At 40.0% G+C, this 15,462-nt stretch overlaps 1 protein-coding gene across 1 annotated transcript in view; it reads left to right on the forward strand.

The window, feature by feature from the left end:
- The window catches only part of mmp16a (matrix metallopeptidase 16a (membrane-inserted)), a 105,670-nt gene that overhangs the window by 24,496 nt on the left and 65,712 nt on the right, over positions 1-15,462 (forward strand). Inside the window, exons 2-3 of the mRNA XM_088321904.1 lie at positions 6,626-6,774; positions 10,214-10,336. Of these exons, the coding sequence (XP_088178030.1) occupies positions 6,626-6,774; positions 10,214-10,336 (272 nt within the window). The remainder of the gene's footprint in view (positions 1-6,625; positions 6,775-10,213; positions 10,337-15,462) is intronic.

A 15,462-nucleotide genomic window follows, 5' to 3' on the forward strand; every position in this document is an offset into this window, starting at 1 on the left:
TTTCATACAGCCAAAGCAGTCAAGTTTTGTTTTTAGTTAAATGGTGGGTTAAGTCAAGTCAAGTCAAGTCATGTTTATTTGTATAGCCCAGGGGTCGGGAACCTTTTTGACTCAAAGAGCCATAAAAGCAAAAAATATTAATTTTTTGGGGGGAAAGAGCCACACCATATATTATGAGACAAATTTACTAAATTGCTAAACCCGCGCCACAGACAAAAGCTTAGTCTTCAGCACATTTATTTTTGAAGATTTGATAAAAATTATGAAAAGAGAATCATGCCAGAGCCCCTGTCCCAAAATCAACAAACATACCACTTTAAACTTGTTTCTTTCTTGCAATTACTCAAGATCGGTTAAACTCCTTTTGACCCTTTTTTCATACATATTGGTTTCAAAACCAGATGCAAGCAGTTATTGTGTAAAAACGTCACAACATTCTGCAAATAGGGAGCCTGATGAGCTCACTTTTGGCGCAGACGGCGTAGGGCGAGAGATGGGAGGGAGTGCTTGCACTTTTTGCATAGCTCCACCCATCCCTCCCACTCACCCAATCAAGTGACTAAGATCTCTTCCGGTGTTTTGGCGTATTTACAGTTCTGTGGATTCATCATAAGGTATCTGAACACTGAACTCAGATTATATAGTGAACTTTTATATAAAGGATTCTTTAGCGTTGTACAGCCAAAACAAGTTTTTTTCCTCCTTTTTTTGTGTGACACCTTGACTGTAAATTGTAGTGAAAAACGTGCCCTATATATACAGCGAAGTAAAATCAAGTTATTTACCTTTGGTTTGGCTTTGCGTGTGCCTGAATAGGATAGACGATCCAAGTTTTGAACAAGATGGGGAAATTTTGCATGCAATCAAATTTGTCTCTGAGCCACAGATACTCATAGAAAGAGCCATATATGGCTCGCGAGCCATAGGTTCCCGACCCCTGGTATAGACCTTTATCACAAAGAGTCTCAAAGGGCTGCACAGACCACAGATTATTGCAATCCCACAGACTATTATGACGCCATCCCCTGATCTAAAACCTACACGAGGGCAAATAATACACATATTATCAACATAAAATAGAGATTATTTATATGCTATTGAGTAGAAGTGTGTTTTAAGCTTAGATTTAAACATTTCCGCTGAGGTTGCAGATCGAATCTCAGGGGGAAGAGCATTCCACAGCACCGGGGCCCGAATGGAGAACGCTCTCGAACCTGCGGATCTCTTCTTGGCTCTTGGGATCACTAGTAGACCAGCGTTTTTCAGAGCGAAGGCTTTGGACTGGAACATGAGGGAAAATTAAATCTGAAAGATATGAGGGAGCAAGTCCATGCCTGATTTTGTGTAATACCAACAGAACCTTAAAATCACATATTAAGCTAACAGGGAGCCAATGCAGGTTAGCTAAAATCGAGGTAATGGGATGAAACTTTCTTGTCTTAGTTAAAAGCCTTGCTCCGGCGTTAACTATGAATTGATCATTTTTTTCTTAGGTTAGATTTTTTACCCAAATAACCAAATGAGTTTGGCAACCTAATTACCTTTAAGCTAAAAGTTACCTATGTTAACACCTCCAAGACTTGTAACCCTGAACATGACACGAGTTGTGAAGATATGGTCCGAAAACTTTCATTATTTTAAACGGCATTGAAAAATCCAGTTTTTTTTTCCTCCTTTTCTCTTTGATTGATATTTTTTTCATTTTCCATCTCTCAGGATTTCACCAAGGCAGTGGTCTCGGAAAAGCCAAATGTGGCTATGAATTTGAAAGAGGAGATGCCAAGAATAGCAGATTACAGGACAGGAAAAATGAGCACGACAAGTAAAATGAATAGCGGAAGCTACTGGAGTAATTTTACAAAATGGGCACTGAGAGCTCTGGAACCGATTATTCTTTGAGTGAATGCATGAGTTGCTGATGAGTTTTATGGGAAGTTGCTCTTATTGCTTGTGCCGTGTGAGCGAACTGTTAGGGATGCACGAAAATTATAATATTAAAAAAAAAAAAAGGATTGATAATTAGTCACTTGGAGCCACACTATAAGATTCAATCAGTCTGCACCACTTGTAAGAGGATTCAAATCATTTATGCTCCTCATTAGATGATATTTTAGTTTTCTATAGGAGAGGTACTGTCTCGACCAGAACGGAATCAGGACCCAAATGCGTAGCGTTAACCACAAGTTCATTGATAAAAAAGAGGAAGGGCCAGTGCTCGCTGGACGCGGGAAGCAAGCCGCTCACACAATCGAATCATGATCCAAATACGGAAGTGGATCTCCCGGAGCAGGAGATGGGGGGTGTCAAGGACGGAAAAAACTGGTCGATAGCCGGGACAGGAGAGCAAAAACGTGGTCGGGGTAAAAATCAGGTCGAAGCCGGAGACAAACGGGGAGATCAGGAACGGACGGGTGGAATAACGGGTGGAAAACGTGGGACAGACGGGAGTCAGAGTCAAAACGCTTGCCTTGTGCAAACAGAGGTTCGCTGACGGACTGACAACAGGCGAGTGAAAGGACTGGGCTTAAAATGAGTCATCATGACAGTTACAACTTGGTTGAGTCTCCTCTTTACCTCTTGGTAATGTGCTTGAGGCACCAAAGGACAGCGCAGTTGTGAATGTATGGAACTCGAAACTTAATTGCGTACAGTGTTTTGTATTGTTTATAGGAGATTTTTTTCTCCTGTTTGTGCATGAATGCCAATTTAATTAATATTAAGAGCTTGACTGCGCTGGTTGATTAAGATTGACAACTGCTAGACACATATTACACAGCTGTATAAAGTCTTATTTGTACATATCTTTGTTTTGTGCTCCTTAAGGAAGCCATCACTGTCATAAACTTGCATCGTTGTTTATGACAGTGCACTATGATAGATTTATACTGCCATAAATGGCCAACCATTTTACTTGCTTTTTTACGTCTATTTTCAATTCAAGTTTTGCAGCTCTCGTGTATGTTTCAAAATAAAGACAATTCAGAGTCATCAATTAACCTGCCTTGCATGTTTTTGGAATGTGGGACACCGGAGTGCCCCGAGGAAACCAAGGCAAGCCCGGGGAGAACATGCAAACTCCGCACAGGAAGGCTGGTAGCTGGATTTGATCCCATGACCTCAGAACTGTGCTGCTGACGCGCTAACCACTCTCATACACTGTTATGTGTATATATATGTGTGTATGTATATACAGTATGTCAGTATTCTAATCTGTACATCTGTTCTTTTGTTTTTGTTTTTGTTTTTTGCACTACTGGCAGTTCTCGTCTACCTAGCCACTCCTTTGCACATCGGTTCTCCTCTGCACTATTGTACTCCAGTGTTATTGGTATTGTATAGTGACTTGTTTTGCACATCTGGTTAGCTGTTCCTCTTGCACTCTTTGCACTACTGTATAATACGATACATGGCTATAATTATTTAGTATATTATTAGTACTTCAATACTCCAACTCAATACAACATTTTATTTATATCTGTACATTCAAGGAAACTGCGGGTCAGATGTATCGACATTTCGTTCTGTATACACGTGTACAAGACTGACAATAAAGTATATCTGAATCTCTGAATCTATTATGGAGGTTATAACATTTTGTTATTATAGTCATTGTAGTTATCATTGACAAACAAAAGAAGTACTGATTTTTGATAATTAACTCAAGCTTCAGAGTCCAACACTACTTTTTAGAGACGTGTTTAGCAAAGCTGCAAAAATGTATTTTAATTGTAAGGAAAAAAAATAAAGACACGCATAGAAATAATTAGATTTTTCATGTGTTTTTATTTGATTTGATTGCTTTTAATTACGGTTTTACATCCATAGTAAATACCATTAATTGCAATAGTCTTAAGCATTTGTCAATTATTATGGGAAGCAAACCACTTTAGATGCCACTATTTTATCCCTCATAAGAGTGGTGCATTTATCTTTATATTTACCTTTGAAGTAAAAAAAAAAAGGTTTCCGTGACGAGAACTACATGGAATTTGTTACGTTGATTGGATAAAAAGTGTTGACAAATTACAAGGCAGCAATATCATTCTAGGTAGTCCACTCCAAATGGCTTTAAACAGCCAAACATCATTAGATTCTATTGTGGGATTGTGTCAATGTTTTTCTGAATAGAGCTGGACTGGGTGAAGGCCGAGCGAAATTCGCTGCCAGCCGGACAGTTTATTAGGCCTTTGATTCTTCTGCTGGCGTATTTATGTCATCATGTCCGTACACTTTAAATACGTAATTTTATCGGTTTGTCTTTATTGGTTTGATTCATTTATGTGCCAACATGCGGACGTGGACCTGTTGTGTTTACTGTTTTGATGAGGATGAATACAGAGCGTGGGGGACTGGCCAAATCCCTAAAGCTCTATCGTGGGAAAGCCCATCCGAGCCCCCCTTTTGCTCCCGAGGTCTGAGCAGTGATTCCCTTTGGCGGGATTTTATAGGGACATTGAGAGTTCTATTATGGCAATTTCTTTTCCTGACAAGCCAAACAACACGGTAAAAGATTACATTCTGCTCTGTAGTTCTGACATAGATTCTATTTTTCCCAATTGCTTTCTTTCTACTACGGACATGTTCTGCAAAAGAGCAGAGTCCATCCATCCATCCATTATCTGCACCGCTTATCCTCAGTAGGGTCGCGGGGGTGCTGGAGCCCATGCCAGCTAAATTCGGGCAGTGGGCAGGGGACACCCTGAACTGGTTGCCAGCCAATCGCAGGAAGAGCAGAGTCAAGTCACATTTATTTATACAGCCTTTAATCACAAAATGTCTTAAAGGACTGCACGGGCCACAATTACACTTCACCTGATCTGAAAACAACATGCGGAAAAGGAAAACCTCAAAACCTCAACATGAGGACAATAACAAAATCTCAAGAAGGGGCCACAAAAGTGGTAATCTCTCTTCCAGGATGACCAGGCTGCGATAGATGTTGTCATGGGTATCAATACACAAAACATTGAACATTAATTAAAAAAAACTGGTAATATGTAATATGCAATATGTAAAATTGTCCAAAAAGTCCATGGTCGATGATGACATTGACAAACTTCAGGTCCAGGTGCTGGTCCGCTGACTCATCTCGATACATCCCTCTACCTTATTCTACCACTAACAAGGCAGCCGGAATGGAAATGGAAATGGGAAGAAAAATATGAGGTCGGACACTATCAAAAACTATAGAATAGAAGTTTGTCTTAAGTCTACATTTAAAAACTTCCACTGGGGTTGCAAATCTTATCTACGGAGATAAGTCAGAGCATTCCACAGCACCGGGGCCCGGATGGAGAATGCCCTTGAGCCTGCAGATTTCTTCTTGGCTCTTGGAGTCATAAGTAGACCAGCATTTTCCGAGCAGAGCAGGAGCATAGGGGGAAATAAGATCAGATAGATAAGAGGGAGAAAGTCAATGCAAACATGTGTATGTTTGTAAGAGAATCTTAAAGTCACAACTTGAATGGACAGTAATCGAGCCCAAAAATAATAAAAACACGAATTATAAGCGCATCATCTGACTGCTACCGCATCAGAAGAATCTTCTCAATTTTACCAACATAGTAAAAAGCTTTTCTAATAATAAAAGGTTTTAGATCAGGGGATAGTGTAATAATAGTCTGTGGTTTGCAATCATCTATGGTCTGTGCAGCCCTTTGAGACTCCTTGTCATTAAGGGCGTCACAAATCAACATGACTTGACTAATATTTATCAAATGTATCTGAAACGACAGATTAGGATCAAATATAACTCCTAGATTTTTGACAGTCATGTTGTCAAGGTTCAGAGTAGTGTTTGCAAACAAATCGCAGCAATGATTTGTACCAACAATCAACATCTTGTTTTTTTGGCACTAGTGTACCCTGTAATAGAAGCCAATTTCTGATCTCTTGCCATTGTGTTTTGGGATATAAGTTTACCATTCATTAATCCGCAAACTTTATAATGAACATATTTTGAAGCTATAGCACAAGCCCAAGAGTAGGCTAGTTCTTGAATCACAAGTTTCTGCAATGCGGACGTCAAGAGGTTGTTCCTGTGCAAGCATGATAACCAGGGTTGGGTAGGGTTACTTTAACTTGATTACTTTCAATTACTTTTGGATGACTCCAATACCAAATATGCTAATAAAAGACAAAAGAATCTAAATATGATTAAAATGATGACTCACAACACGTGGTAAGCTTTCTCTCCTGGCTTTGATCTCTTGGATCTCCGGCAAAACGAACATAAAAACAGAAACAAAATGAAAAGAAATCCGAACAGCTTGCCAACATCATTTTTGCCGTTCCATGTATTCCGTTACTCCCCTAGCCTGCACAAAATGGAGTCATTTTATTCATATTTAGTTTCTTTTGTCTTTTATTAGCATATTTGGTTTTGGAGTAATCAAAAAGTAATTGAAAGTAATCAAGTTAAAGTAACCCTATCCAACCCTTATAATAACAAATATGTATGTAATAATTTGTACTCTCTCTATAATGGTGTGAACTAGTCTTTTCCTATATAAACAAGCTATAAATCCATTAATCTTTGAATTTAAAAACCCTTGACTGTGATGTGTAACGTATTTCCCTGTTATCCTCCATTAATGTGTTTCCTTTTTTCATCTTTTTTGGCTAGACGTGGCTCCAAAGGTATGGCTACCTCGCTCCAGCAGACCCCAGAATGTCAGTACTGCGTTCTGCCCGAGTCATGCAGTCTGCTATCGCTGCCATGCAGCGCCGCTATGGCCTCAATGTCACAGGAACACTGGACAGCACCACCGTAGAGTAAGTAAAACACCTGAAAATTGGATGCACCTACTTAAAAGAACCTGTCTCTTGCATAAAGGGTTTCATAATTGTGGAGATTTTCTGATAAATTTCTATTGGAAAAGTTAAATCAAAAGAGAAACTATTGAGGGAAAATAAAATAATTTGAAATATTGCCTGCCAAATTTCTGCAAATTTAGCACAAGAACCCTACTGTGCCATCCTAATTTACTCAGACGTGGGATGTTTTTACCACATTGTTAAAAATGATCACTAATGAATTAAAGGCTTGACAAATTGATTAATCGGGGTTCTTTGCAAAAATATGCTGTCCCATAATGCTGAATAATTTGTCTATAAATCTGTGAATTCCGTTAGTCCTAATTCATCCCCAACAAATTCTTGTTTAACGTTTTAACAGCTGGGTTAGCTTATTAAACACGGTAACCAGCAAACAGCTTAGGTGAAACCAATTGTTTACATGCATTGCCATTTGAGTTGTACGATTAACCAAAATCTAATCGATATTGCGATTATGTAATCGCAAGACACTGCCATTTTTTTCAAGGGTTTATGGTTCCATGTTTGTGTTTTCTTCCCCCTTATTTATTTCACTGAGTGTTTGGCCAAACAGTGATGTCACAGTTTGAGTTTTAATGGCACCAGCCAAAAAAGGCAAGGCAAAGTTTGAAAGCAGCACGCTATTCCACCGTGTCAGCTGACAGCAACCCTAACAAAGCTCCACAGAAGAGAGCATGTCACTGATTACGTTCTCCCCCCAAAAAAAACGAGCACAGAATATGCACTTTTCTTTAAAATCCAAATTTGCATTGAAATTGCAATACTGGTCTGAAAAATTAGTCCTTTTTCCCTTAAAATTGTGCATTCCTAATTGCCATCAATGGCATTGAATGTGTAAATTGATTTTTGATATCTATTGTCGTCAATGGCAAAGAATGTGTACATTTATTTATGAAGTTTATCGCAGAATGTGGCCATGAATTTTACTTTAAAGGTGCTGTATGGAATTTGTAAATTTGCTCTCTGTCACCATCTCCTGTTTTAAATTCATGATCGCACCCTCAGTCTGTTAATTCATGAGTACGTGCATATCTTAGACACGCTTGAAATAAACCTCTATTTATTCCTTTTTTGGGGGTTTGGGGTTGGGGTTTGGACTGTATTTGAAACAGCCCTTTTCTTACGTTTACCATTTTCTTACTACACTAACAAAAAACTGCGATGACAATGTTGTGCTCCAATAAATTTTCCTACCAAAAGTTATCATTGATCCTTGACTCCTTAGAAATGGACGATTTACCTGTGCGTAGCAAAAAAAGGCATGTGTTGACATTTGTCCCCAGCAATGCTGAAATGCCATCCCAGCCACAAATGGCAACAAGCTCAATTTGGCCACTGAACTGTAACATGGTAATGTGTCCGCCAGTCGAGTGACTGCTATCTAACCGATGGACTGAAACGGCGTGAAATGTGATCAACTAACCCTGCGCCTGTTTTTCTCCTATTTTCCCATTGCTTCTCTATGCAGCAGTAACACATTAAGGTGAGGTTCCCTTTAAATGCTTTCTGTGTATCGATTAGATAATGCATACCGGGGAAGTGTGTGAGTTGAAAAAGACGTGCATGGAGTGTTCATTTGAGCTGTGAAAAGTGATGGGTCCCGGGGACTCTCATGCTCAAAAATCTATGGGTCCCAACAGAGATCTATGGGTCCCCAAAATTTAGTGTGCTCCATGCCCTTACAAACTGTCATATTTTCCCTTACAAAATACAAAAAAAATCTTTTTTTTTTCAAACATGTTTATTTATGTAGTTTAACATGTTATATTGTACATGTGTTTCCTCATTCATATATATTGTTAATGAACATTTTGTTGTGAGACACTGAGTTGCTCGACATGAATGGGGTTTATTATAAAAAAAAGTTAAAAAATGAAGTCGCTTGGACATTCACTGTAGAAGGAAAAAATACATGCAAATAGAATTAAGTAGAATAATACATTTTCTTATTCAAATTATTAATTCATTTTCTGCATTAAATTGTTGTTGGTAATTTACTGATTAAAAGGGATCGCCACAAACCTGTTTTTCATTTTCTCCTTTTATACTTCCTTTTTTCCTTAACTTCTTTATACAACATAATCATTCGTAATATAATAGAATAGAATAGAATAGAATATACCTTAATTGTCATTGTTACAACATGGGATATATTGTGACAACGAAATTGGACGTAGCACTCCAGGTCCACATTTTACAGTGAGGATAAGGAAAACAAAGAGATAAAGGAACAAAGAAGATGTTTTAACAGTCTTTGTTGTATAGGCTTTGTTTCCTCCGGAGGGGGGGTGTATGAGTGGGTGAGGGACAGACAGAGATGGGCGGATCCAACTAGATGTTTGAGCTTACTGTACACACGATCCAGTGTTTTTTCCCTAATTGCTCGGTCCACGTGTTGAATGGATTTGGAAAGTACAGTCCTTAAACATGCCCGATTAAAGTTGACGGCGACAATAAAAGCTCCGTCGGGGTGTCCAAGCTGCTATTTATTGATAGCAACGGGCAGGAGAATTAGCGCTATGCTAACGTTAGCATCCGGTGGAACGTAAACAGCAAGCACAATGACCACAGTTAGCTCTCTCGGTAATGCATCAAAGCAAGTGAGCCGTTTGAGAGCCGGCTCTTTTTAATGAGTTGAGCCGAAAAAAACGGTTCTCTAAAAAGAAAATTATTTTCACTACACTACTCGAACTGGAGATCGGCGTGCAGACAATAACTCGAACCGCGAGACCAAAACAACAATGGCGGATCTGCCTCACGAAAAGTTTGGAGTGCGGTAAATCTTTGTTAAAAAATGATAATGACAATTTTGTGTCAAAAAAGTTGCGTCCCGGGGACGCACGTTGATTTGACACGATGCGTCCCCAGCAAAAATAATGCGTCTAGGACGCAGGGACGCGGGCAAACCAGAACACTGGCATGTTGTGTTTAGCCCTCAAAAGGCTTTTTTCTGTCGAGGGATCCTCCCAAACACGAGATAGAACGGTGCAAACCCTGTTGTCTCATGCTCTGTGCAGTTGTAGCAGAAGGTGAGCTGCTGCAGCATTTGTGGCCACTTTGCTTTGGGCTGAGGGGGAAGGGTTCTGATCATATCTCCCAATGTTCTGTTAAAACATTGCAACGTTGGTTGGGTTGGCCATGGTCCAAAAAATGTTTGTGTGTGTTTTTTTTTGCTATTTGTTTCCCTTTTTTATTTTCTTTGTTATTGTATGTGTTTGTCTTGCTGTCGGTCACCCCTCTTGAGGGATATGACCAAGGTAGATAGACCGATAGATAGTATATTTACACCTTCCTTGCCTATTTGCTTGTATATTCACTACCACTTTACACTTATGAGCCCATACATTGTTATCAAGAATTCCTTTATCTTCTGCAGATGGATGAAAAAGCCCAGATGTGGGGTTCCCGACCAGGTAGCGGGCGTATCCAAATTCAGCGTCAGGAAACGTCGGTACGCCTTAACGGGACAAAAGTGGCAACACAAACATATCACATACAGGTGAGCAATTTTGACATTTGTCCATACAAAAAAAATATCAAAAATAAAGAACATCTGATCGTAGCGGATAATCTGAACTTCTGTACAGATGAGAGGGCCAGAAAACATGAAGGGTCATCATGAGTTCAATGCTGCTTTAAGCTGAGATTTAGTTTGGGGTTATTAGCCTACAGTTTGTGACATCGCTTCTATCTCTCATGTGGCCTGCTTTTTCTGCTTTGTTTTATGGGACAGCCCTTTGTAGTTTTTTGAAGTCTGCTATGAGGATAAATGTGCGGTGAATATTGAATTAGACTTGGAGCTGTTTTAGGACCGTAGATCATAAATGGTTCCTGCTTCAATGGGAGGAAAAAAAGTGTATGCACACTCTGGAATTGGTTAAACTAAAAAATTGGTTATGAATGTGGTCTGAGTTCTGTCAAGACCAGAACGGAGACAGGACCCACTTGCGTTTCTCACAAGTTTTATTGGAAGAAAGAGAAAGGGTTGCGCCCACGATCTGGTGATTGCTGGACACAGGAAGCAGGTCGCTCTGATACTCTGATTCCGAACGCAGAAGTGGATCTTACGTGCAAGCGATGGCGGAGTCGGAGACAGAAAAAAACGGGTCAGTAGCCGGGACAGGAGAGCAAAAACGTGGTCGGAAGCGAGTTGTAAGCCAGAATAGGAGAGAAGACGTGGTCGGGGACAAAAATATGTCAAACGCCGGGACGGGAGAGTAGACGTGGTCAGGATAAAAAACTGGTCGAAGCCGCGGAACAGACGGGAGCAAAAAACGGGACAGGTAGGAGTCAGGGTCAAAAAAGGTTTGCCTAATGTTCACTGAGGTTTGCAGACTGACTGACAAAAGGGGACAGACAGGACTGGATATAAATACTGATTGGTAGCCAATCAGGACCAGCGGCAGATGGCGCCAACAGGGCGGGCACAGCTGAATCACATCAGTAATCATGACAAGTTCATTCAAATCACAGGAATAAACCAAGTGCTGAAACTAATACAGGGTTGTTTTTTTGGAGGGTTGGCTAATATGCAATCATATCACAGTTTCGAAATAAAATCACAATTTCATCACACAACTGACCACCTATATATATTTCCTTTTAGTTTTAATTGAGAAGCAAATTCATCTGCTATTGCTCTAAAGTAGTGTTTTTCAACCCTTTTTGAACCAAGGTACACTTTTGTTATAAAAAAGTTCCGAGGCACTCCGTCCATCGAAATGCTTGAAAATGAAGTTATGTCAAATAGTTCACTATACTACCTCATAAGCATATAATTAGTATATAAAAAGAAGAAATAAATACTTAAAATAAAAAAGAATTATGTGCTGTATATATGTTTTAATTTTTTATAGTGCAATCTTAAACCACTTTGTTAAACAACTTAAGTTATTAAATGTAGGGTGCTACCTCATGAGCAGATAATTAGTATATAAAAAGTATATAAAAATCTGCTGCCACCTACTGATATGGATGACTATTACAGTTCCTCGTCTGAAGATGGCAAAAAAATGAATAATGGACTGATTTTTTGGGAAAGATAACATTCAAATTCCAGCAGCACACTAGTGTGCCCCGGCACACTGGTTAAAAACACTGTTCTAGAGGAGTGGTTCTCAACTAATCTAACTTCAGGACCCACCATCCCACCATATCGACCCTAATCCAGAACACATTTTCACTTCTCAAATTTACTGAATGAAAACATTGTGCTGTTTGAACTAAGAATGGTACAATATATTCCCTTTTTTATCCAAAACAGAATGACCAGCAAAACCAAAACAACTTGAATTAAAAATATTCCCTTTCAAGCAAGTCTTTTTTTTTATTTCACAACTTCTCGTAGTAAAAACTTTTTAAAGAAAAACAATGCCCACAACCCAATGAAAATCTTGCGTCCGACTCAAAAGTTTAATAACTGTAAATTTAAACAATGCAGGAAGAGAAGCCAATTTTATCGAGGTTGCTTTTCAAATTTGGCTACCATAAAATAACAACTGAGATCTTTTCTTTTCCTGAAAGGGCTGCAGCTATACAATCTAAATCTAATCTAAATCTAACCCAAATCCAACCTAAATCTAATCCAAACTCATTTATTAAGCTACTAATGACAGCAGTGCATGCGTTCATGCTAGCAGTCAGTGGCGCTTGCCGCTAAAATTATGATTTTCGCCCCCTAAAAAAATAAATGAAACTGAATCCGATGACCTTTTATATTTTTTAGATCATCTCATCTCATCAGCCGTACCGCTTATCCTCATTAGGGTCGCGGGGGGCTGGAGCCCATCCCAGCCATCTCCGGGCAGTGGGCAGGGGACACCCTGAACTGGTTGCCAGCCAATCGCAGGGCACACAGGGACAGACAACGCATTCGCTCATTCACACCTAGGGACAATGTGGACCGACCAATTCACCTGAAATGCATGTTTTTGGAACGTGGGAGGAAACCGGAGTGCCCGGAGGAAACCCACGCAAGCACGGGGAGAACATACAAACTCCGCACAGGAAGTCTGGAGCTGGATTTGAACCCACGACAGGTTCCCATGACATGAACTGTGCCGCACAAGCGCTAACCACTGCGCCGCCGTGCATGTTAACATTAAAATAATTTGCAATTACGTGTTTTATAACGCTCACCCCTATTTGTTATATTATGTAGAGTCACATTAGAGGACTTGGAAGAAAAATAGCATTGCATTTATTATGTTAGGCTCCAGCACCCCCGCGACCCTGCTGAACATTGCATTCATTTACTAGCTCCCCGTTATTTTTTGAATTAACTTCCTCCCAACAATTCCTGCAGTTGCAGAATTTCCAAGGTTTTTGGGATGTCTGGTTTGAACAGCGAACCACGGCATCAGATATCAGAAAACTGTCCATTTGTGGAGTTGAAAGGAAAGATGATGTAAAAGAAAACAGCAGTATAAAAGAGATGAGCTGCAACAAGATGAAGAAGTACCCCAGTTGAAAGTTGGGGATAGATTATGGTTATGTAACGGGATCGAAGGATTTTTGAGAGTGTATTTGCTCTTGTGCACATATTCGTAACGGCTCTATATGGCTGTGCTTGGCTTAGTCAGCTTTGCCCTGAGCTGTCAAAGTGCTACAATGGAAGTAGAGGATGCAGTCGGTTTTTTCCCCCCTACTTTTGAAAACTCTGCCAGCAGGCAGTACAGTTGTCTCGACTTGTGAAATTGTAGAAGCTCAAATATTGTAAATAACATGAAAAAAGAGAATACTTTAAACAAACCCCGGAAGAGACCTTTTTTTTTCGACGTGAGTACAATAAGGGATAAAATGTCCATGGAAGACACAGAATAAACCCTATTGCTCAATATTTCTTGACCAACAATGGAATCTTTAACGTACTTCCAGCCGTATCAATGTGAAGCAGTGCGAGTTCGATTGCAGCCTCGGTGACGTGCAGTGAGGTCAGATTTACAAATAAATAAACTATGTGGGGTCTAAAAAGCAGACCAGTGACGTGTGGGAGAGCTATAAATTGGCTAACGGTAGAAAAATATCAGGCAAAGACTTGTTAAGTTTTTTTAACCAGCTGCAGCGGGGAGAGCAGTGAGAGGACAAGCCACTGGCTCCTCCACACTCACTCACTCTCGGTCACCCCCCGTCTGCCTCTGTGTTTTATTGAAACCACAAGACATGGAAAAGTACTAGTTTGTTGAAACAAAAACAAAAGACCACCCCCATAGAGAAGTACCGACACCTTTAAACAAAGACGGGAAGACTAAAACATTGTCAAAAGGAACATCAACTGATTATAAAACACACCTAGAGCAAATACATTTAAGCCTACTTTACACACTATCACCCTCTGCCCTAAGGCAAGAGAATTGCGTGACTCACTCTGCATTCGCAGCCCCTCCTCACAGTAATCCGTTACATAGTGATTGTATTAATAATACTCATATTAATATATGAAAATTCAGCAATTTTGAAAAAGAAAATCCAAAAAGAGTGTAGTCAAATAAGAACTTGAACACTGAATAAATATAACCATGTCATATATTTGTAATTTTATATTTACACCATGAGCGTTGAGGCACAGCCTCACCTGCCTCCCCTGACCGTAGGTCACTGGGCTGGTTGTATGGAAACTACAACCCAGGGATTGTTCTTAGCCTGGCATTGTTACGATACAGCCTGCAGATTTACCAAAAATACAACCAGAAAAAATGGTTTATCATTTTATTAGAAAAAAAAATTATGAGATTACCACTGATATATATTTTTTGTATACTGTGTAAAACATTTAAAATATAAACCATTCAAAACTACAATTATGGGCAGCACGGCGATGCAGTGGTTAGCGCGTGTGCCGCACAGTTCTGAGGTCATGAGATCGAACCTCCTGTGTGGAGTTTGCATGTTCTCCCTGTGTGCCCTGCAGTTAAGGATGTCCCCCTGCCCACTGCCCCAAGATAACTGAGACGGGCTCCACCACCCCCGAGACCCTACTGAAGATAAGCGGTGCAGATAATGGATGGATGGAGTAAACAATTGTCTATATCTGTGTGCCCTGCGACTGGCTGGCAACCAGTTCGGTGTCTCCCTGCCCACTGCCCGAAGATAGCTGGGATAGTCTCCAGCATCCCCGCGACCCTACTGAGGATAAGCGGTGCAGACAATGGATGGAAAACTACAATTATAATCTCAAAACTGGTGAATACAAATATCAAAATCAAATAGCAGAAGTAGCTTTTGTGATGTTAAACAAGAAGGAACCGTAACACTGAGTAAAAATAACCATTTTAGATATTTTTAATTATAATAGTCTACGGCAGTGCCTCCCCTGACTGCACGTCACTGCAGCCATGCCACCTCTTGAAAAATACCCATCGTTCACTTTCTAACTCATTAAATAATCATTAAAAAATAAAACTGGGATTCGAAAAGGCATAATTATCGCACGGCTGCCCCGGTGCGCGCTCGTTTCCGCATACCCGCATACAGTTTGTGCAGTTGGAAGGCCCTAATTAGCTTTGGCATCCCCACTGTTTTCGCTGCATGCGAGTACTATTATAGCACGTGAGACACATCCAAAGTCATTATCACCTCGCAACATGGAGTTAAATATTTGATACGGCCTTAGAAGGGGTTCACTTC

This window comes from Urocampus carinirostris, chromosome 18, assembly GCF_059441175.1.
Source record: "Urocampus carinirostris isolate Australia breed hairy pipefish chromosome 18, RoL_Ucar_1.0, whole genome shotgun sequence".
In the NCBI taxonomy this organism is placed as follows: Eukaryota; Metazoa; Chordata; class Actinopteri; order Syngnathiformes; family Syngnathidae; genus Urocampus; species Urocampus carinirostris.